The sequence below is a fragment of the Phascolarctos cinereus genome, unplaced genomic scaffold (assembly GCF_003287225.1).
Source record: "Phascolarctos cinereus isolate Bilbo 61053 unplaced genomic scaffold, phaCin_HiC Scaffold_2;HRSCAF=192, whole genome shotgun sequence".
Classification (NCBI taxonomy): Eukaryota; Metazoa; Chordata; class Mammalia; order Diprotodontia; family Phascolarctidae; genus Phascolarctos; species Phascolarctos cinereus.
Genome location: NW_027555625.1, coordinates 223,684,963 through 223,709,038, shown reverse-complemented (window position 1 = coordinate 223,709,038; position 24,076 = coordinate 223,684,963). Strand labels below are relative to the sequence as shown.

At 42.8% G+C, this 24,076-nt stretch overlaps 1 protein-coding gene across 1 annotated transcript in view; it reads right to left on the bottom strand.

Moving 5' to 3' along the window:
• ADCY3 (adenylate cyclase 3) overlaps positions 1–24,076 on the bottom strand; it is a 121,534-nt gene that overhangs the window by 10,444 nt on the left and 87,014 nt on the right. Inside the window, 10 exon segments of the mRNA XM_020983957.2 lie at positions 1,017–1,098; positions 2,567–2,629; positions 4,338–4,597; positions 6,548–6,664; positions 8,705–8,792; positions 10,203–10,364; positions 10,993–11,135; positions 17,151–17,294; positions 21,749–21,769; positions 21,771–21,930. Of these exon segments, the coding sequence (XP_020839616.1) occupies positions 1,017–1,098; positions 2,567–2,629; positions 4,338–4,597; positions 6,548–6,664; positions 8,705–8,792; positions 10,203–10,364; positions 10,993–11,135; positions 17,151–17,294; positions 21,749–21,769; positions 21,771–21,930 (1,240 nt within the window).

Genomic DNA, 24,076 nt, shown 5'->3' with positions numbered 1-24,076 from the left:
GTCTGTGAGCCTTACTACCTGGGTGACCTTGTCACTTCCCTGCCTCAGTTTCCCCATCTGTAAAATAAGGAGGTTGGACTTTTGTTGTTGTTGTTCAGTCATTTCAGTAGTGTCCAACTCTTCATGAACCCACTTGAGGATGAGATGGCTTCTAAAGCTCCTTTTTTACTTAAACCTATGTTCTTATCCAGGAGGCAGGCAGCAAAATGGCTCAGTGGATACAGCACTGGGCCTGGAGTCAGGAAGACCTGGGTTCAAATCCAGCCTCAGACACTTACTAGCTGTGTGACCCTGAGCAAGTCACTTAACCTCTGTGTGCCTTAATCCAATGGAGAAGGAAATGGCCAACTGTTCCAGTATCTTTGCCAAGAAAACCCCTTGGATAGTATGGTCTGGGATTATGGGGTCGTGAAAAGTTGAACACAACAACAATGATCCTATCCAACCCCATGAGTGACCTAAGGTCAACTCTAGAGTCTCCAACTCAAAGGCTCTCTCCATGGTACAAAGCTGCCTTCTGCCCTATCTAGCACGGACTCCAAATGCCCACAAAAATGGGCTGATGTGCCACTGGGAACCCCTCATAGGAGTATGTGGTCTTCCCTGAGAAGGGAGATAAGTCAGGCTGCTATAAATCAAGTTTGGACAAGACTTGAGATTCCATCAATGTAGGGAGCTCTGGGTGAGTGCTGTGCCAATGCAGATCGATACCCTCTCTGTAACTCAATAGCCTTCGAGACTAGAGGCAACAGAGACATTGACTTGCCCAAGGTCACTTAGCCAGGAGGTTTCAGAGGCAGGACCTGAACCCAGGTCTTCCTAATCCTGATAGCTCTCTCTTCTTTACACCTCACTGTCTTTAGTTGAAGTTCCTAAAGCACAGATAAGGAGGTGACTTACCAAGGGTCACATAACAAGTCAATGAAAAAAAAAAAACATAGCTAGACCCTGAGATCCCAGACCAGGGAATAAACCAACCCAGAGATTTCTAGTATGTTTTAGGGCTAGATACTCACATGTCGGGCAAAGTAGTAAAAGCTGAGCATCATCACGAAAACCATCACTGTCATGGAGTACTTGGTGGGGATCAGAGGTAGCCTGGGCCAGGATGAGAGTGGAACAGGGAGAAAAAGAGCACAGAGAATGTGAGGCATCTGAAGATATAACTGGACTTGACTCGAGATGGAAGTCAACCCAAGAGAAGATAGGGACAGGACCCATCATTTACGTTAACCCAGCATTCACTGCTCCCTAGCTCCACCCCACTCCACCCCACTCCACCCCACTGCCCAGTAACCTTCCCCTGGCTCCTCAACACCCTCTACATTGAGATCCAAATCCTCCTAGCCTTTAAGACCTTCCTTACCTGCTCATTGAACATTAATCAATCTTCTGGCCATGCTTAACTCCTGACCCAACCTAGACCCTGTGACCAGCCACTGTAGGGTACATAGTATATATATCTGATAAACCAGTTCTAAGAACAGAAGGAGTGCAGTGACTTAGACAGAGGAACACAACAAATGCCTCTTCTACTGTATAGAATTCTGAGAAGGAAGAAGTAACCATCTCCTGTAATTATCATCTCCCACTACCATAGCCCTCTTCACAGTTTACCCCCAATCAGCCAGTTTTGAGGGGACCCTAGCAAGCAGCCAAACATGGCTATCCTCTAATAACTTGCTCTATTCTTCTTTCCTTTCTTTCCTTTCCTTCTTCTCTTCCTATTTCTTTTCCTTTCCCTTCTTTTCCTTTAATATTCTCTTTATTTCTTTCTTTCCCTCTTCCTACTTTTTTTCTTCCTGTCTAATCTCTATTTGTCTTTTTCTCTCTTTTTTCTTCCCCTTCCTTTCTTTTTTCTTCTCTTTTTCGTCTTCTTTGCCTCCCTTTCTTGTTCTCTTTCCCCCCTCATTCTTTTCTCTTTCTCTTTTCTCTTCTCTTTTTCATTTTTTATCTCATTTTCTTTTTCTCTCATTCTTTTCTCTCTCTTGTCTTTCATTCTCTTTTCTCTCATTGTTTTGCCTTTCCTTTTCTCATTCTCTTTTTCTTTCCCTCCCTTTCTCATTCTCTTTTCTCTCTCATTTTTTCTCTCCCTTATTCTCTTCTCTTTCATTCTCTTTTCTTTCTCTTTGCTCTCTCTTTTATCTCATTTTCATCCTCTTATTCTTTTCTTTCTTTGTCTTTCATTCTCTTTTCTCTCTCATTCTCTTCTCTTTCTCTTCCTTTCTTCCCTTCTTTTCCTTCCTTCTATTAACCTATAAAAACAATCCTCTTCATCTAACTATCAAATAATCTCCTGCTCCCTCCCCCATCTGTCCCCTTCTGGAAGTTTTCCCTGACTTAATAGAACAAGGCTAGGACCCAGTGACAAGGTCTCACCTGGGTCTATAATACCTCTGCCTGTCCACACTGCTCTTCCATGTGCATCCCTCAAGGGGTGAGACTATAGCTTCTTGATATATTTCAGCTTCTACCCCCACAAAAGCAGTATGACAAGTTCACAAAAATGAAAGGACAATGTGGAAATGAGGAGGGTGAAAGGGAAGCAGAAAGCAGTGATCCTTACCCTTCAGTGCCATTGAGGTTGGTGAACACCTGCATCTTCTCTCTAATGATCAGGGGTGGGAAGCTAATAGGACAGACATAGTTCAGTCACTTCCTATCTAGGTCCCAGAGCCAAGCGGGCTTATCAGAATATCAGTCACACCTACCCTATTCTCTATATGTTGGCACCTTCCATTGTCTTCCTTAGGGTACCTCCTGACTCCCTGGGTTAGCCCCTAACTTAACTTTTCTTAGTAGCTAGTCTTCCCTTTGAGCACCTGAATTTCCTCTCCTCCGCCCATCCGGACTTATGGCTTTATTTCTAACCTGAGAGTTTTTGAGAAAGGCCTTTAAGGAGAAGCAAAGACACACTGCCCCTTTACTTAGTTGACCTTCACTGTTCCAGAAATAAAGAAGTCCTTTGACAAATGAGAACATTAATAGCCAAGATGTGGCCAGAGTAGCACTTTTGTTTTTAAAGTGACAGTAGCTGAGGAATGCCATAGGCAGCGGTACGCTGTAGCCAGCTCAAGCCAGCTCTCAGTTTGCAGCAGCCTTTTCACCTAGAAATTGGCAAATGTTGCACATCAGGCCTTGATTTCTTGCTTTCTTGATTATTTAGACATAAGAAAGTGGCAGGGGTGATAATAATGCAGGTTAAACTTAAAAGTTTGTCATGAGTACAATTTGGGGGGGGGAAGAAGCCGGTTGTTAAACATTTACTAGCACATCCCTCCACGTGGAGTAAATTTATAGATTATCATTCCAAGAGTGGGTAGCTGGTCCCCCATAAACAGACTGCATCACAGAGGAGAATTATTTGGGATACTTTTGGCACCAGGTATTAAACTCCTGGCAATAAATTTGTATTTGCTGAGATAAGCTTAATTTTCTTCGGACCCTTCTGATTCTGTCTATTACAATTCTTTGTTTGCTACCTCAGGGTCACTTTAAAGATAAGGGGACTAGCCAGCAGCCCTCTCTCTTCCCCCACCTAAGGGGCCCAAGTTCAGGACAGAAGTAAAAGGAGATCTCAAAGTACAGGTTAGACAAAGGTAGGATACTAAGATCCTTCTTTCCCCAGGACTTTTTCTTGTTTATTGAACAGACACCTTGGTTTAGGGGTGAGTGGGGCCTATCCAAGGTAAAATACTAGTTACGTGGCTGGATTGGGCTCCTACTACATTTCTTCCGTTCCCCAGGTGAACCCAGCTCAGCCCTGTCACTTCCATAGTAGTAAAAACAGTAAGGCATTAGAAAGTAGGATGGTGGCAAGGGGGCAGAGAACTAGTGCCTGACTCCCATAGAGGTAAAACTAACCCTAGTGGTCCACTGCTCTCTATGTGTCTTCTCCTTTCCCCCACCCCAAAATGTTCATTCAGATAATCATCTTTGTAATTAATGCTTCAGATCCTCAAAAAAAAATAACAATAATAATAGAGGTAGGGGAATGGACAATGAGTGCTTCAACCTCACTTTTCCCCCTCCTACCACTGGTGGGGACTGACTCCCTAGACTACAATCTAGGACTGGGAAGGGGTCTGTACCCCAACTGCACAGCCCTTCAGTACTGAATCAAACAGAATCTAAGAGATTTGGCTTGCTCTGATCCTGAGTACTGGAGCAAAGGGTGGGCAACCTGTGCCAGGTGAACAGCCTGAAATGGCCATGCCAGGGGAGGGGAAATAGAAGGCCTGAAGGAGGGAAGAGATGGCCAAAGGATGACTGACTGGGTAGGGTTGGCTATGGATGGGGTGTGGAGGGCTTTCCATAGGAAAGGGGTACTGTCTTACTCATGCTCCTGGAAGCGTTTTCGGTCATAAGCATCAAAGATGGGGCGCCAGGCGTAGATGTTGATGACACCCACAGCTACTGTGACCAGCAGCATGAGCGTGAGCTTCACCATGTGGCTGACCTGAACCAGCATGATGGCGGCAATGAGCGCTAACACAGCAATGTAGCTGTAGTACTTGGGATTGTCCACACAGCCTCCTGCCATGATGGTCACCATTGTCCCATTGGTAATTCCCGTGTAGTTCTGCAAGCAGCTGAGCTAAATGGGGAGCAGAGAAAGGGGGTGAGCAGAATGGGCAAGATAAAGGAAGCAGGCAGCAATGGGGGGGAGAACGAATTCAGCTGCCATATCTAGTGATTCTAGAAACCCAGGAAGATAGGGGCACCATACAATCGTATCATTTCTGGAACTAGCAGGCATCTCAGAAGTCATTTAGTCCATTTTTTTTCAACCTCAAATATATTACATCATTATTCTCAGGAGTCAGATAAGGGTGTAGTCATAGGGACAGAAGGGCAGCTAGGTGGTGCAATGGATAGAGCCCTGGGCTTGGAGTCAGGAAGACTCCATATTCCTGAGTTCAAATCCAGCCTCAGACACTTACTAGCTGTGTGACCCTGGGCAAGTCACTTAACCCTGTTTGCCTCAGTTTCCTCATCCGTAAAATGAGCTGGAGAAGAAAATGACAAACCATTCCAGTATCTTTGCCGGGAAAACCCCAGATGGGGTCACAGAGAGTCAGACAGGACTCAATGACAACAACAAAGAAAAATTGACTTTTCTTGTATATACTCATTTCTTCAGGCTCAAATAAAATAAAGTCATTGGTGACTGTAATATTTTAGATCTTTCAAAATCAATTAGTTGATTGATAGGTATTTATTGAGCACTTACTACGTGCCAGGCACTATGCTAAGCCTTGGAGATACCAGAGGGTGGCTACTCTCAAGGAGCCCACAGTCCAATGGAAACAACAACATGTAAACACTTGTGTACAAAGAAGCTATATACAGACTAAATTGCGAATAATCAGCAGAGGGAAGGCACTAAAATCAAAAGGAATTGAAAAAGGCTTCCTACAGAAAGTGGAATTTTAGCTGGGATTCGAAGAAAGCCAGAGAAGTCAGGGGGTGGAGATGAGGACGGAGAGCATTCCAGACAAGGGCACAGCCAGAGCAAATACCTGGAGGCTGGAGATGGAGAGTTTTCTGAGAGGAACAGCCAGGAGGCCAGTGTCAGCAGATTGCCAAGCATGTGCGTGTGTGTGTGTGTGTGTGTGTGTGTGTGTGTGTGTGTGTGTGTGTGTGTGAGAGAGAGAGAGAGAGAGAGAGAGAGAGAGAGAGAGAGAAAAGGAGAAGTACTAAGGTAAAAGACTGGAAAAGATGGGGAGGAGGGCAGGTTATGAAGGCTTTGAATGCCAAGTAGAGGATCTCATATTTGATCCTGGAGATGATAGGAAGCACTACTAGAGAAAAATTAATACATTAATGGACATAGACATGTTTTTCCCTGACTGGTACTATCTTTCTGAATCTTTAGTGAAAGACAATTTCAAAAGCATAGGCATACCAGAGAATAACACAAATCTTCAATTGCTATGCAGTGTTATTGCTAGGAGGAAAACAGGATAAACAGCTAGGAATATTTATCTCACTTGGTTGCCTGCAGGTTTTAACTTCATTGATTGCACCTAGGAATACTCAGCCTGGTTGAATATTTTCCTGGCAACAGTAGCTCATCTGAAAAAATGGGTCAATACAGGAAAATGCCTGGGCTCAACTCTCTCAGTGTCCTACGAAGAATTTCTAGGCTCTGGATATGTGTTCCAAGGCATGGTGAGAAGGAAAAACCTAAAAGATAAGGCCATTTACACTCTCTTGGACTGGCCACCCCACTGGGATTTCTGGGTGAGTTGAATCCAGTTCTACTATATTAAGACAACCCTTCCACACACCCAAGCAGTCTGTGAAGGCATCAGCTCCTCTGAGACTGGCACCAAGTACTTTTGCAGATTTGCAAAGATCCCTTTTAGCACTAGGCCTACAATTCACTTTAAACCCATTTCTAATTAGGTAGGGGGATTGGCTGAGGCATAGTGAGACATGCGGTCTACTTTGACCCTACAAAACAAGAAGATAAACTAATTCTGATAAGAAAGTAGAAGGGTTCTGCCACCCAGGACAAGAGTCAGCAAGTCAAGGAACTCACCATGTCCACAACATTGGCCAAGATGAGAATGAAAATGGCAGACATGGCCCAAGTTTTCCTGGCCCAACGGGTCCGGTCAATCCACGTAGAAAAGGCCACGAGCTTCTTTGGGAATAGCTGTAAGGGAAAAGAATTTCAGGAGAAATGAGCAAGGACCATTGCTTCCTGAAGACACAATTGTGAGGCCCCCTGAATATACTGCTACAGGCCAGTCCTGGGAGCGTGGTCAGCAGCACTGCACATACAGGGAAATAATCTAGAAAGAAAAAATAGTAGACAACGTGAGGCAGAGCTGAGTTAAAGCCTGAGGATCCTGGCAGTCTCTGCTCATCAAGCCACCCTGCTCTTTTCTTGATGCTGAGGATCCAGCTGCCTGACTGGCTCTGCTCTCATTCTGGAAGAGCCATGTCAAGAGTACATAAGTGCAAGCCTGTGGTGGGACAGTTGGATACATCAAGAACAAATCTTTTGAGGAGAGCAAGGTGGGAATGCAAGGTAGGAAGGACATTGCAGATGAAAACCAGTTCCAAGTACCTCTTCGGCTGCCTTTCTCTTCTAGGGAAAAGTGGGCAAAGATCTTACTCATCTGTGTGAACGGTGGGGATGTCCCAAGGGCGTAGAGATTTGCTCTGATTGGTATTGGCACTAACTCAGGATTTGGCCTTGTATTTCCAAGCCACTAAGTCATTTCAGAAACAACTATTAGGTGTCTAATAGATTGTGTGATAGGCTGCCAAGAAATTTCACACTCATGTTACTGCAAAGGAGCAATAAAAAGGGGCCTGGAAACATGGTATAGAATGCACTTGCAGTGTGTCACATCAGCTTCAATCAGCCAGTATCATCGACAGCTGAAAAGTGCTACTGCATACCTAAATGAGGATGCTGGATTTGGCATCAGACGACGTGGGTTTGAATCTTAGGTTTGCCATTTGTTACCTGTGCAACCTCAGGCAAATCATTTACCTCGTTTGTTCCTCATTTGTGAAAGGAAAGGCTCAAACTAGACGTCTTCTGAAATCACGGCTAGCTCGAAGTCTCTGACCCTACAAAGGTCTTGAGGTTTAACACAGACAGCTGTTTACACTCTTAGTATAAACAATCATGGAATGGCTCAGACTTCCTTTGGTTAGGATTCACAGGTACGGGACTCAGTTGTTGGGGAACAGAAGGGGATGAAAATCCTTACAACTATCACAAGTGTGAGTCACAAATTCTTCAAATGTGTTTTAATTCTCACATCAATACCCTCAAGGAGCCTTCCAGCCTAGTCAGTACTGCATTCTGCAGTCACCCTCTGGTGGCAAGACCCTCTCTAATCTTCTGTCTGCCATGGGTTTGCTCAGTGGTTATATAGGATTTATTCTCTCCTTGCCCTGTTAGGGCAGCTAGGTGGCACAGTGGATAGAGAGCCAGGCCTGGAAACTAATCTTCCTGAGTTCAAATCTGGCCTCAGTCACTCACTAGCTGTGTGACCCTGGGCAAGTCACTTAACCCTGTTTGCCTCAGTTTCCTCACCTGTAAAATGAGCTGGAGAAGGAAATGGCAAAGCACTCCAGTATCTTTGCTGAGAAAACCCCAAATGAGGTCACAAAGAGTAGGGCACAACTGAAAATGACTCAACCACTCTGTCAACTATACCATGTGGTCTCTCATTGTTCAACATGATTGAAATATGTTATGAAAGAAGTTGTCAAAACCACAGGCAGGGGCAGCTAGGTGGCACAGTGGATACAGCACCGGCCCTGAAGTCAGGGGGACCTGAGTTCAAATCTGGCCTCAGACCAAACACTTGACACTTACTAGCTGTGTGACCCTGGGCAAGTCACTTAACCCCAAATGCCTAAAAAAGAAAAAAAAACACAGGCAAAGAAATGAAAGAAAGGATTGGCCAAGTGTTGTTACAGATACCCAAGATGTCTATACACCATGCCCCAAAAGTCTTAGTGCAGTTTTCAGCTTTCTGGGTTACAGTTTCTGTATTGGGAAAAGGAGGCAACTGGACAAGATGATCTCCAAGGTTCCTTTCAGCTCTAAATCCTATGTCTGTGCCCATTTTTGCCTCTACAAAGCCCTGTGACAATATGGTCACCAGATCCTCCCACGGTCTGCTTTGCTCCAACTTTAACCCTCAGCATGTCTCCAGTGTTTCCTTACCCGGGGGAAGATGGCAGCCATTGAGCAGATTGTCAGAATCAGCAGCAGAACCTCTCCAACCACAAAGGTCATGTAATTTGTCATCAGCCTGAAGGAGAGAAAATGGAAGTGAGAAAGCTCTCAGGGTCTAGAACCCAGAGTCCAGGCAAGTGCTGTAAAACAGAAAACAATACTTTAAGCTTTGATAGCAAAGGCAGAAACCAGCCCTGTTTGAGTTACACGGTTCCAAAACTGCTGCCATCTTGTCCCAGACTTCTCTAGGTCCGTCTTAGTGTGAAATATGATTCATTATTCTACTCCATTCCAATTAGTATTAATCAATTTGATATTTTACATAAATCATATAGGAATGACTAGATAAAATATGTTCTTATAGTAGGCCTCAAAAACTTTAATTCAATGTTCACTACTTGTTCACCAGTTATGAAGCTCACTTGCACAACCACAAGAACGCTGACAAACATATCTCCATCCTGATTTGCTCAAATTTCATGTCCAAACCTAGCATGGATACCTAGCAATTTGTTTTTAGTATCTCTCTGCTACTTGTACCATCCCCTCTTGTCTAACATGAGGAAGGAACACATTCATCTCATAACCAATCAGTCAGCGCCCAATCCGTGACCCCCTTGCTGATATACCATTTTTTGGTTGATGTATTATTTTTGGCCCTCAAAACATGGTCTATCAACCAATGGGATTTTGTATTTTGTTTGCCTCTTCAGAGTGTCCAGGCATCAAACCCTATAAAAATAAGGTCCTGGGGACCAGTCTCCTATTGTGAGGAAGATCTGAGGTCCACTTCATTAGAGGGGGCCATGGACTCTTTAATAAAGTGCTATTGGCTTAGAGTTCTGCCTCAGTGGTTTTTCTTGCAGAGTAGATAATTTTGGACCCCACATTAGCTATAGACTCTGACCTCTTTCCGCTCAGCCTCCTCTATCTAGCATTGTCCTTACTGATTACCAGTCCTGGAGTATAAGGGGGGTGGGAGGATTACAGAACAGAAGCCCTAGTCCTCCCCTGGACACACCATCAGGTTCATTGAAGTCTGGGGGAGAGCTGAGGCCAGCACTCAGGTGTGCTGAGTCCCCACCTCAACCTCACTGTTGGACCTCACTGAATACTGCAGTCTGAGTAGGGCAAAATTGGAGCTCACTCCCATCAGTATTTAATGAGGACAATAGCCTTAGCGTAGTGCTTTAAGGTTGGCAAAACACTTTGCATATATTATCTTATTTAGTCCTTACAATGACCTTGTGAGGCAGGCGCTGTTATTATCCTCACTTTATAAATGGGGAAACTGAGGCTGAGAAGCTTTGTGACTTGCCCAGAGTCACACAGCTAGCAAGTATCTGAGGCAGGGTTTGAACTCAAATCTTCCTGACTCTAGCCAGTGCTACATCCAGTAAACAACGTAGCTGCTGTTTTTCGTTATTTAAGCCCGAGTAAAAGTGATCTATCCCTTCTGCTGCCTATCCTAGCCCACTCCCCTCACCAAGGATCAATCAGGATCAGCACCAGGGACATGCAAAGGAGCACAACACAGGAGCAGCTGAAGGCGGCCCCACTCTGCTTTTCCTTCTCCACTGAGTAGCGTGTCTCCATCTCAGGGTCCATAAACCTCATGGATAGAAGGAAGGTGTTTCTTTTCTTTACCCTGCAGGGGGGAAAATAAGTCCCAGTGAATTGTCACTTGCACAGGCTGTCCTCTATACCTGGAATATCTCCTCTTCTTTCTTCCTCTCCTCTTCTTCCTATTCCTTTTTCCTCTCATCTTCCTCCTCTGCCTTCTTTCTCTCCTCTTGCTCCCCCTCTTCTCCTCCTCCCCTCCCTCTCCTCCTCCTTCCTCCTCTCTTTGACTCTTGACATCCCCTTCCTCTTTCAGGGCTCAGCTTAGGTTTCACTTCCTACAGGAGGCCTTTCATGATTTCTTCTCCCCACCCCCCAATTACTATGCATTTTTTTGGTTTATCTTTTGTAGTTCCATATCTGTGTATGTGTTGTTTTCCCCCAATAGACTATAATCTCCCTGAAGGCATGGATCATTTTTGTGTTTGTATTTCCAATGCAATGCCTGGTATGTAGTAGGTGCTTAATAAATACTTGTTGAATGAATGAACGAATGAGGGATATACTCCTAATTCTATACACCCCTAAGTTAACCAGAAACATAGTCTAAGGCTCTCCAATGAGCTTATGCCTCTTCCCACTCCCGCCCTCATTAGCCAGTTAGGGAAGGGAAGGAAGGACAGGGTGTGGGGCATGAGAGGGACCTTGTTACTTACACCTGAGCTGACTCCCTCTCCAGCAGAGCCTCATTGAGCAGCTGGTTGAGCTCATGTTCATCCTCAGACGCATCTACAACCCTCTCCGCCAAATCATGGAGGCGCAACCGCCGACGAGGGTTGGGGAAAGAAGGGTTGACCACCTGCACCGCAGTGAAAAAGGCCAGGATAGATGAGAGTGGAAACTTGAGAGGCCTGAGAGGGGGGCCTCCCACCTGCCTCTCAGCAAAGAGCTTGTGGACTGTGGGTACAGAAGGAGGCATCCATTTTCATACCCAGAGAATCTATTGGTTTGTTTGGATGTACTTTTTTTTGTTGTTGTTACAAGGAAGGTTCTGTGGTGGAGGATGGGGAAGTGCCAGTGATGTAAAAAATGAAGAAACATCAATAAAACATTTAAAAAGCATATCTGAGAGAGGAAGAGCCACCAATAAATCATAGGGTCATAAATTTAGAGATAGAAGGGACCTTCCTGTCATCTAGTCCAACCGTCCCATTTCATAGAGGAGGAAAATGAGGCTGGGGTGGGACGGGGTGGGGCAAGGGACTCAGCCTGCCTAAGGCCACACAGGCAGTAAGTGACAGTCAAAATTTAAACTCCAGATCCAGAACTCTTTCCACTGCATCTCAATACCTCCATAGCCAGGAGGCAATAAGAGCATTTATTAAACACCCTGCCACGTACAGGGCACTGTAGTAGACAATGATAACACAAATAGAGGCAGCTAAGTGCTGCAGGAAATAGAATGCAGGATGTGGAGTCAGGAAGACCTGAGTTCAAATGTGGCCTCAGACACTTTCTCACTGGGTGACCCTGAAAAAGTCACTTAACTCTCAGCCTCAGTGTCTTTGCCTATAAAATGGGGATAACTGTATCACCTACTTTGCAGCATTCAAAGGGGAAATAACATAAGAAGAACGGATAGGTACAAAGAGGCCAGGTTAGGAAGAGATTAATATGCCAGAGGAAATTATCTATTTTGTCCTAGAAGTAACAGGGAAGTACTAGAGTTTGTAGAAAGATGGAGATGCCAAAAGATGGGGATGCCTGGTATAAGAAATGAGGAGGAGGGCAATTTCTTTGGACTGCAGAGTGGGGGAGGGGGAGTAATGCCCAAAGAAGCCAGAAAGATAGGTGGGGGTAGGTTTTGAGGGGATTTAAATGTTAAAGAGGGGAATGATTATGTTATCCTGGAGGCAATAAAGAGTTTGGGAAGTGTGGAGTTGATTTGATCAGACCTACACTTTAAGACAGTCACTTTGGTGGCTCCTCGGAAGATGGATTGGAAAGGGGAGAGAGAGACTTGGAGGAGGGAGGAGGTCAAATGGGAGACGATTTTAACAGTCCAGTGAAGAGGTACTGAGGACCTGAGCTAGAGCGGTGACTAAATGAGTAGAGAAAAAAGGATACATCAGATCTCAAATTATACTGCAAAGTGAGAATTGTCAAAATAATCTGGTACTGGATAAGAAATGGAGTGGTGGGTCAGTGGAACAGAATAGGCACACGACATGAAGAAGCAAAGGACCACAGTAACCTCGTGGTTGACAAACACAAAGATCCCAGCTCTTGTTCCTGCTGTTGAGTCATTTCCGTCATGTCAGACTCTCGGTGACCCCATCTGGGATTTTCTTGGCAAAGATACTGGAGGGGTTTGCCATTTCCTTCTCCAGCTCATTTTACAGATTAGGAAACTGAGGCAAACAGGGTCACACATCTAGGAAATGTCTGAAGTTAGATTTGAACTCAGGAAGATGAGCCCTCTCACTTTAGGCCTGGTATTCTATCCACGGCACCACCCAGCTGCCAGGTAAGAACTCATTATCTGACAAAAACTGCCAGGATTTTGGAAAGCACTTTGGCAGAAATTAGGCATAGAAGAACATCTCACACCACATACTAAGATAAGCTCAAAATGGGTACATGGTTTAGACATAAAGGGTGATATTATAAGCAAATTAGGGGAACATGGGAAAAACACCTATCAGATCAATAGATAAAAGAAGAGTTCATGACCAAACAAAAGATAAAGAGGGTCACAGGAGGTAAAATGGATAATTTTGATTATATGAAATTAAAAGAGGCAACGTAGCCAAAATTAGATGGAAAGTTGGAAACTGGGGGAAAACTTTTTTATAGCAAGTTTCTTTGATAAAGGTCTCATTTCTCAAATATATAAGGAACTGAGCCAAACTGATAAGAATAAGACCTATTCTTCAATGCTCTAGTCAGAATGAGAAATCAAAGTTATCATAGCTGCGTGAAAAATGCTTTAAATCACTAATAATTAGAAAAATGAAAATTAAAACAACTCTGAGATACTATCTCAGACCTGTCAGATCAGCTAACATGACAGAAAAGGAAAATGATAAATTCTGGAAGGGACATGGAAAAATAGGGACACTAATGCATGGTTAGTGGAGCTGAATACTGAGCCAACCATTCTGTAGAACAATTTGAAACTATGTCCAAAAGGCTATAAAACTATGCATATCTTTTGACCCAACAATACTCCTTCTAGGTATGTACACCAAAGAGATCAAAGAAAAAGGACAAAGGATCATATGTACAAAAATATTTATAGCAGCTCTTTTCGTGGCAGCAAGGAATTAGAAATTGAGGGAATGCCTATCAATTGCAGAATAGCTGAACAAGTTATGGCATACGATCGTGATAGAATACTATTGTGCTATATGACATGCAGGATGGTTTCAGAAAAACCTGGGAAGACTTAGATAAACTGATACAAAGTGAAGTGAACAGAACCAGGAGAATACTAAACACAATTATAGCAATATTATAAAGATGATCAACAGTAAAAGACTCTGATCAATACAATGATCCACGATAATTCCAAAGGACTGATGATGGAAAATGCTATCTACCTTCAGAGAGCGAACAGATGAATTCAAAGTACAGACTGAAGCAGACTTTTCTTCTCTTTATTTTTCTTGCTTCTCCTTTCACCCCAAAATGGCTAATATGGAAATGTTTTGCTTGACTACATGTGTATAATGGGTATCGTATTTCTTGCCTTCTCAATGTGTAGGGGAGGGAGTAGAGAGAATGAAAGAACTTGGAGCTAAAAGTTAAAGTTTAAAATTTTTAAAAAAGGACACACTGGCCACTGCTTGGATGTGGGATCAGTTCAGAAAGAAGTTGAAGATGACACCAGAGTTGTAAACCTAGGTGACTGGGAAGGTTTGTAGGGTTTCTTTCATTTCTCTCATAATATCAACTACCTCTACTGCTACACCACTTAGGAGTCTTTCTATAAAATAAGAATGACCACCATGAAGCACTCTTTACTTCCTCCTTCACATTTACTTTACCATATCTTGTGGGACAGCAGAGAGGCAAGAGCACGAGCCTGACCTTTGGGAGACTTGGGTTCAGGTCTCAACTCTGTCCTCTTGTGACCTTGAGCAAATCATTTCCCTCCTCATCAGCATTACCTCCTTCATTTTTTTGCTGACATGGAAGAGCTTCGGGAAAGGACACTGTATAAAGTGTCAGACTTTTTAAAAAATGTATTGGTTAGGTCAGCAAAACTATTTTTCCTCCTTTTTGTCCTTTGTTATAAGGATGGCTCTCTGGACATCTCCCAAGGATGCCTTGGGAGGACAGGGAGAGATAGATTAGGAAAGAAAGATAAAATAAAAACAAAAGATATTGATAGTCATTTATTTTCAAAATCTAAATAAACTACCTCAAAAAGGGGAGAGGGGAATGACAGCATTGGGTCAGATGACCTTTTAGGTCTTTTCCAGCTCTATATGAACCTATAATCCAACTCCTGCACCCAGACATCACTGGCAAATCTTCAGCCTTGCTACCAGATAATTCCAGGGGCATGTGTGTGTGTGTGTGTGTGTGTGTGTGTGTGTGTGTGTGTGTAGATACATGTGGAAAAATGGGGTGATTTCATCCATCATGGGCCCCAAACCAGTCATTGTTCCATGTGTCCCCTCATAACACAGGCTTCAATACACTTGGCACTAGGCAATTTGTTTTGTTTGACCACGCATGTTTGTTAGAAGAGTTTAGTTTCGTGTCCCCCATCTCCCATGGAAAGAAGTAGGAGGGAAAGAAAGTAGATTTTTGTTCATTTTAAAAAATTTAAATTAAATAAAATACATATGTGTATAGGTATATATATATGTGTGTGTGTGTGTGTATGCTTGTGCATATATATCCGCACATATCTATATACATATATGCACATATATGTACATATATCCATACATATATATAATACACAAATATATATATCACACATACATGCAGATATATCTACATGTATATGTATACACATATAGCCATAATATATGCACAATACATATGTACCTCGATATACATATGTAAGTGTATATATCCACACATATATGCACATGTCCACACACATACATATATATGTCCACACATACATATACGAGTATATTGTCACATATGCAAATATACATATATATACAAATATATACATATCTGTACATATACCCACACATATATACACATAGGAGTATATACCCACACTATATACATGTATACATATATACACTTATTTGTATGTATATATTTAATTTTTTTAAATGAACAAAAATCTACTTTCCCTAACTAAATTCTTCTAACAAATATGTATAGTCAAGCAAAACAAATCCCCTAGTGCCAAGTAAGTTAAAGCATGTGTTATAAGGTGACATGTGGAATAATGATGGATGAACTCACTCTACTTTATTCTGTCAGAATGGAATGTGCATTCCAGTAAATAATGGCTTGGATCTTCCCAGATTCCCCCATCTAAATCTAATCCCCTGTCATTTCACAAATGAGGAAATGGGCCCAGAAAAGTTGTGATTTGCTCCAAATCAAAATGCTAGCTAGTGGCAGGGCCAGGACTAGAACCCAGGTCTTTTTACAATTAGTGCTGTCTAAGGGGACTCGAGCTGCCTTGGAAGGTGGCTGCCCATCACTGAAGGTCTTCCGGCAAAGACTGGATGATCCGTTTGTCAGGTATGGCAGAGGGAATTCCCGTTCACGTGTGAGTTGTACCATGAGGTTCCTTCCAATTTGGAGATTCTGTGATTCTATGATTTCAAGTTAGGTACTCTTACTGCTGTGAGATATTTCTGAGGTTCAAAAAACTGACTTCTCAAGAAAAAGGTAGGGAAAGCATTTGCCTGAAAAAGATCTGAGAGTTTCAGTGGACTGCAAGCTTGTCAACAGAATAACACAGCAGCCCAAAAGCCAATGTGATTGTCGGCTATTTCGAAAGGCATGGACTCCGGGAATGACAAGGTGATAGTGCCTCTGCCCTCTGCCCCCCATTGGGAGGACGCCTTCAGGCATGGGCACCGCATTTTAGCAAGGCCATGGAGAAGCAGGTGAGCATCCAGAGTTCAGGCCATATGAAGGTGATCTGCAGGAGCAGGTATTGTTTGCACTGGAGAAGAGAGTGCTGAGAGGAGGACATGATAGCGTCTCCAAGAACTTGGGGAGCGGTTGTGAGGAGGACGACTTCGATTTGTTCTATCTGGCTCCAGAAGAAGGAGCTAGGAACAACAGGTGGAATTTGCAAAGGAATTGCAAATTCTGGCTTGGTGTAAGGAAAAACTTCCTATCAATTAGAGCCACGTCCAGCTATGGAATCAGGCAGCCAGGTGGCGCCATAGTGCACAGAGTGCTGGGTCTGGAGTCACAAAGACTCATCTTCCTGAGTCCAGATCCAGCCTCAGACACTTACTAGCTGTGTGACCCTGGGCAAGTCACTTCACCCTGTTTGCCTCAGTTTCCTCATCTGTAAAATGAGCTGGAGAAGGAAATGGCAAACCACTCCAGTGTCTTTGCCAAGACAACCCCAAATGGGGTCACGGAGAGTCAGACTGAACAACAAAGCTATGGAATGGGCAGACGTGGGAGGAAGGAGGTTTTTCTTCTCTTGAGGTCTCTAAGCAGAGGATGGATGAGCACTTGTTAGGTGGGCCGTAGTGGGGGTCTCTGCAGAGCTCCCTCCCAGCTCTGAAGTTCTGGGAGTCTCTGTGACTCCCTCCCTAACATTGCACCCCTTGACGGGGTTAATGCCCTTTTCTGGACACTTGCCTGCCCCCACCCCCGCCCCGGGACAGGGGACACCTGCCCAGTGAGACCCTCTGCAGCCCACCTGGGTGTCCAGATCCTCGGTTTCCTCAGGAGTCGGGGAGGTGGCAGTGATGCTTCCATTCGGCTCCTTGGGCTCCTTGGGCTCCTTGGTATTGATCAGCATAGGGGAGCTGGGCTGCGAGGGTGGGAGCCCGATCTTTGTGGCCTGGCAACAAGAAAGAACAGCAGTGAGGGGCCACAGGCAGGCTCTGTGTTGTAGCGCAAGAATATTGGACCAGGAATTGTGGTACCTGGTTCAAACCTCGGCTCAGATACTTCCTGGCTGTGTGACCTTGAACAAATCACATGACTTCTCTGAAACACTGCAAAACGGGAACAATAACACTTATGCTACCTAGTTCACAGAATTTTTGAGGAGAACACTTTAAAAACTTTAAAGCACCATGGGAACGAGTTGTCACTATTTGCCTGACTTTATTCATTTCCTTGAGTTGGGTGGGAAATGATGGGAAGCAGATGATCCCACAGTAACACTGGGTCAAAAATTTCCTTGTTCTGTCTCCCAAACCAGAAACTTAAAATATTTTTAGAAACAGTTCTTTTATTTTTCTTTTTGGTGAGGCAATCAGGGTTAAGTGACTTGCCCAGGGTCACACAGCTAGTAAGTGTCATGTGTCTGAGGCTGGATTTGAACTCAGGTCCTCCCGACTCCAAGGCTGGAGTGCTATCTCCTGCTCCTTAAAAAGAGTTCTTGATCAACATCTCTAGTCCATCTCTTCCCATATGATTGTTCTTGACAATATCATTCACAGATCCTTGACTACACCCACATATGAATGACCCCATCTCCCATCTCTGCATTTGTACTGGCCATGCCCCCACCTGCACTGCCCTCCCTTCTCCCCATCTTCCTTCAAGATGCAGTTCAAATTCCTCCTTCTACAGGAAACATTTCCTGATTCTCCCAACTGCTAGGGCCTTCCTTCCCAAACTTACTTGTATTTGACTATTTTGTATTAATTCACATTTATTCTCTTTTTATTTATTCTGCAGACACTTAGATCTGGTTTGTCTCATTAGGAGGTGAGCTCCTTGAGAGCAGAGGTTGTTTCATTCTTTGTATTTGGGTTTTTTTAGTCATTTTAAACATTCTGAACCTAACAAAGGAAAGAAGCACCTCCATATACACAAAAGAACAGAAAAAGGGGGTTGTACGTGAATTGTGAATCTCTGTTATGTGTACCTTGTTTTTCTTTTTAAGTATATGATAAATTTTACATATTACTTTCAAAGCTTTTTTTCTTTTTCTACAATTCCTTATGTCTTGCCTTCTGTTCCCTTCTGTACATTAAAAAAACATTTCTTAATAACAGTTTTCTTGCTTTTCTTTTTCTTTGTCAATTCTATTCCTAGATCTCCTCTCTTCCTGATCTTGTAGGGAAAATGCTTTATTATATTGCTTGGGGAAATTACTATGCTGTTTAAATCTAACTCTATGTGATTAAAGATTGTCTACACCCAGAATGTCCCCTGACCCCAATAACTCTCTAGGAATGCTGGAGATGACTGCCGGGGGGTTTGGTTCCTCCCAGGTCCTGTATCCACCTAAAGCATTCTTGTTTTGGGTTCCTACACCCAGGATTTGTGATGACTCCACTCAAATTAGTGTTTTGGGTTCCCTGGTGTTTTTGTCCAAATTTTATTGGATGTTTACAGTTACTCATATTCATCTCAATCTACCTTGCTTTCAAGGTGCCCTTTTTGGCAACTTTGCTTAACTGTGTATGCGTGGTTCGTGTGTAGGCACCATCGTCTAAATCCTACATAATAAACCTTCCAGAGCCTGGATGAGAGGGAGCCACACCTCCTTAAACTTCTTTATAAAAGCCATTTCAAATTTTGAGATTTGTTTTCATGGATAACACTCTCCTTCCCCTTCCCCAAATTAAGAAAAGAGAAAAACAAAACCTTTGCAACAAATACACATAGTCTAGTCAAACAAATCCCTAAGTTGTGTCTGTAAATGTATGTCTCATTCTGAAACTTGAGTCTGTCACTTCTCTATCAAAAAGTTGGTAGTATGCTTCATTATTGATCCTCTGAAATTGTATTATCAGAGTTCTTAAGCCCTTCAAAGTTGGTTCTACAATGTTTTTCTCTTGGTTCTGCTCACTTCTCTTTGCATGCCTTCATACAAGGCTTCCCCAGTTTTCCTGAAACCATCCCCTTCATCATCTTGTAGCACAATAGTATTTCCTCATGCTTCTATACCATAATATGTTAAGTCATTCTCCAATTGGAGGGCAGCCCCTTTGTTTCCACTTCTTTGCTACTAAAAAAATCTACTATAAACGTTTTTGTCCATATGGGTTCTCTTCTTCTATCTTGGATCCCTTGGGGTACAGACCTAGACAGGATATCTCTGGGTTAAGGTATGTACAGTTTGGTGACTGTGGCGGACAGAGTTCCAAATTGATTTCAGAATGGCTGGACCAATTCACAGTTGTACCCTCAGTTCATTAATCTTCCTGTTTTCCTCTGGCCCCTCCAATACGTGCCATTTTCCCATTTTCCTTTTATTTTATTTTTTGGATATTTGAGAGACATAAGATAGAATTGTTTTCATTTGCATTTCTGTAATTATTAGTGATTTCTGACCTTTTTTTATAAGCTTGCTGAAAGCCTGGATTTCTTCCTTTGAAAGCTGCCTGTTCATATTTATCAAAGAATGGCTCTTGTCATTCCTTGTATTTGTATCTTTAGTGCCTAGCACAGTGCCTGGCACATAGCAGGTACTTAATAAATGCTTGTCGATGAATTGTTTTCCAGTCTTATCTCTCTATACTTTGTACACCTAAATCAGCCTGCCATCCCCTGAACATATCTTACATATAGCTGCCTTTAAAAGTTCTCCATGGTCCTTCCCTCCATAGGAAACGTCTTCCCCAAGCCCTACCCCATTTCTGACTGTCAAAGTAATAACCATAATTATAGGCAGCTTCTCCATGAAGCCTCTCCATGACCACTAGTCAGAAACATTCTTTTCCTCCTCTGCTCCAAGGAACAACTTATCATCTATATCAATCATATGGTACTTTCTACAGATGGCTTGGCAAAATCACATGTCCTTTCAAAGCTTGACTCATCATCCATATATTTCCCAGTGGGCCTGTTATCTTATTAATATGAGTTTTCTCTCTAAAAGTACAGACTGAAACCCATCCTTGCCTGCCATCTTGTGCAACTCATGCATGTACTCCCTTGAGCTCTCTGTCATGTTCACTCAATATGCTGGGTGGGTCTTCCTTACTTCTCTTGATATTGCAAAGCTACCAATGAAGTTCATGGGCTATCACCTGGCTCTTGCCATGTGACTAGCCTGTCTTCCTTTGTGCTCAGGTATTTCTTTGATGACAACTTTGACTATGCTTCTCTTTCCTAACTCCTTGTTGGTAAGGCATTAGAGCCTGCTCATGCCTACCCTATACCTGTCTATTGCCCTCTTAGTGATCCTCATTTTCAATTCTCCAAAGACCATGGTGTTCACAGATTTAGAACGGGATGGCAAATCACAAACCATTGAGTCCAACTCCCTTATTTAAAGACAAAGAAACTAAGACCCAGATAGATTAAGCGACTGCCCTCAGGGTCACACAGCTAATAAGTGTCTAAGGTGGGATTTGAATCCAGGTCTTCCAAACTCTAGGTTAAGCACTCATCCACAACACCATCCACATCTCAGAGTCACAACAATTGCACTACCTAATTCAATATAAGGGAAAACTCCCCAACAATTAGAGCTAACCTAAAGTGGAAAGGGCTGTTTTGGGAGATGGTGGGCTCCCCTTCATGAGAATTCTTCAAGGGAAAACTAGATGACCACTAGTTGGGAATATTCTAGAAGGATTCAGGTATTCAGATATGGGTGGAACTAGATACCTCTGAGGTCTCTTCCAGCCTCAACATTCTGTGATTCTGTGATAAATGAGTCAGACTGTAGTTACCTTGTGGTAACCCACGTCCTGGTCTCCAACTGTCTTTGATTGTTTGTAAAAGCCAATTATATGTCTCTGCTCCCCAGGAAATCTATATTTTTACCTTTTTACAACTGCAAATCATACTCAGGTAAATACGCATCCTGAATTTAAAGTCCTGAGATCTTATTGGAAGGGAGGATATCATAATTCTAGCAAGGAACAGAATGGATGTCTTGATGTCTCCTCAAACTCATTGTCTACTTTCCCAAGCCAGCTTCTACTTCTGATTTTTCAAATTTTACCCCTTCTATTTCTGTCAAGTTCCCACCTTGCATATGTATTTCATTTTAAGCAACCTGGTATAAGAAATTTAAATGTTTAATGTATATATGGGGGTGGAATTGACAGATTTATCTAATAAAAGGGTATTCTATTTGACAAAAGAATTAACAGTAGCTTTTCTTTAATTAACAAGCCCCCTTGTGCATGATTTACACTCAAATTTTCAGAAACACACATAAGTATCAAAGACAGTGCTACCTACTCATGACTCCCACAATGCACAGCTTTATCTCATGGGCTGCAATCTTTTGATTGTCTCCATCCTCTTTCCCTCTCTGTTGGAGGAATTGCTAGTAACCAGGTGGGCTCAGGGGTTAAGTAGGAGGAGATGGGTACTCACCATGCCATTGATACCATTAGGGGGTCTGCTGCTGATCTGGAGACACGGGTTTAGGAGAACAAATGAGGTAGGTGACAATGCCTTTTTCATCCAGGTAGTCACAGCGGCTGCCTCCATCACCTGGCTCCACTTCAAACTCACCCTTCAAGCAGTCCAGGGTGCTTTGTGAGATGTGCACACGCCTAGTGTGAGAGGGAGCAAGTCAGTACTGGAGTTTCTACAGTGGTTCTAGCACCAGATTCTAAAACTTCTGGCATCAAAAGGAAAAGGACCTGTAGGTACAAAAATATTTATAGCAGCTCTTTTTGTGGCGGCAAAGAATTGGAAAATCAAGATGATGCCTATCAAATGAGGAACGGCTGAACAAGTTGTGGTGTGTGATTATGATGGATGGAATACTATCGTGCCATAAGAAATAATGAGTAGGATGCTCTCAGAAAAACCTATAAGACTTACATGACCTGATGCAAAGTGAAGTGAGCAGAACCAGGAAAACATTGTACACAGAAACAGCAGTAATGTGCAATGATCAACAGTGAATGACTTAGGTATTCCCAGCAATACAGTAGTCTAAGACAATTCCAAAGGACTCATGATGGAAAATGCTGTCTATATCCAGAGGAAGAACTGATGGAATCTAAATGCAGATCAAAGCATACTACTTTTACTTTCTTGACTTCTCTTTCTCTTTCTTTTTGTCTGTGTTTTCTTTTGTAACATGGTTTATATGGAAATATGTCTTGCATTATTTCACATGTATAATCTATATTAAATTCCCTGCTGTCTCCAGGTGGGGAGGTCAGGGAGGGAGAGAGAATTTGGACTTAATTTTTTAAAAAAAAAAGAATGTTAAAAAAACTTTTTTTACATGTAATTGAGAAAAAGAAAATAAAAAATATAAACTGAAAAATAAATAATGAATAAACAAACAAATGAATGAATGAAATGAAGTTTCTGGCCCCCTCCCCTCTCCCAAGCTGCAGCTGTTCCTCTAAGGTGTGCAGCCTAAAATAAAACAGGCCAAGTCAAGAAGGCCCAAGGTGACTTATTTCTCCCATACTGGCTCTGGAGGCAAAGGAGTTGGGTTGAAATCTCACCTCTGATACTACCTATGTAACCCTGGGAGTCATTTAACTTCCCTGGGCCTCAGTTTCCTCATCTGTAAAGTGGAAATAAATAGACTAGAGGCTCTCTGAAGTTCCTCCCAGCTCTAGAGCTCAATCTATTTATTCTCTGATCCTCAGTTCTCTGAGCAGCAGGATGGGATAGCGGGAAGAGGGCCAGACTCAGAGTCAGAGACCAAAGCTCTAGTCTTGGCTCTGCCTCTCATTGGCTGTGACACCTTGGGTCAGTCACATAACCTCACTGAGCTTCAGTTTTCCTGTCTGTAAAATAGTGACAATAACATTTACATGACCTATCTTTCATACTTAGGATGAGTCTCAAACAGGTGAATGTGCACAAAAGGCTGTGTAAAAGTACACTATTAGTCTAAAACATTAAAAATGACTTGATTTGAATTCTGAAATTTATCACCAAATTTGGAGCTGGAAAATACTGTCAAACTTAGACTGGTATAGTATACTCATTTCCCCCTCTAAAAAAAAAAAACAAACAACAGGCCCTAAAATTGTTATGCTTGAGATTCATTCCTTTGGCTCTTAGAAGCTTTTTAGTAGCTGCATACAACAGTGGGCTGGTAAATGTTTAACAATCAGCTCTCCAAAAAAAGAAATGCACTCAGGACACTTTTAATTTACATTATCAACATTTTCTCCATTACCTTCTTAAGTTAAAACAATCAACAAAACAATAAACCAAGCTCCGATTTGTAGTATTAGTCCATTTCTGAAGAGTAAATGCTCACATTTAAAATTTAACAGTCAACTCTGCTATGGACTCATGATCCCATATTAAAATACAAATACCTTCTCTCAGAGGATATTAAAGTGTTAACCTATGAGGTAGTAAGATACAGTAGAAAAAAGCAAAGGATTTGGAGCCAGAGGACTGAGTAGCAAGACCCAGCTCCACCATTTATTATCTGTATGACCTTGGGCAGGTCACTCCACTAAATTTCCTCATTTGTAAAATGAGAGAGTTAGACTAGATGACCCCAAAGGGCCCTTATTAATGAGCAAGTCACTTCCCTCTCAGGGCCTTAATTTCCTCAGGCTGCATTAAATGAGCCAGGTCTGATGGCCCTTGATTCTATACTTATTTATAAAGGGGAGCAGCAGCTGGAAAGAAGCGGAAGGCAGAGGGGATACATTCCCCTGCAGATACAGGACTGGCCTGATCAGAAGGTCTTCCTCCTTGAGTGAAAGG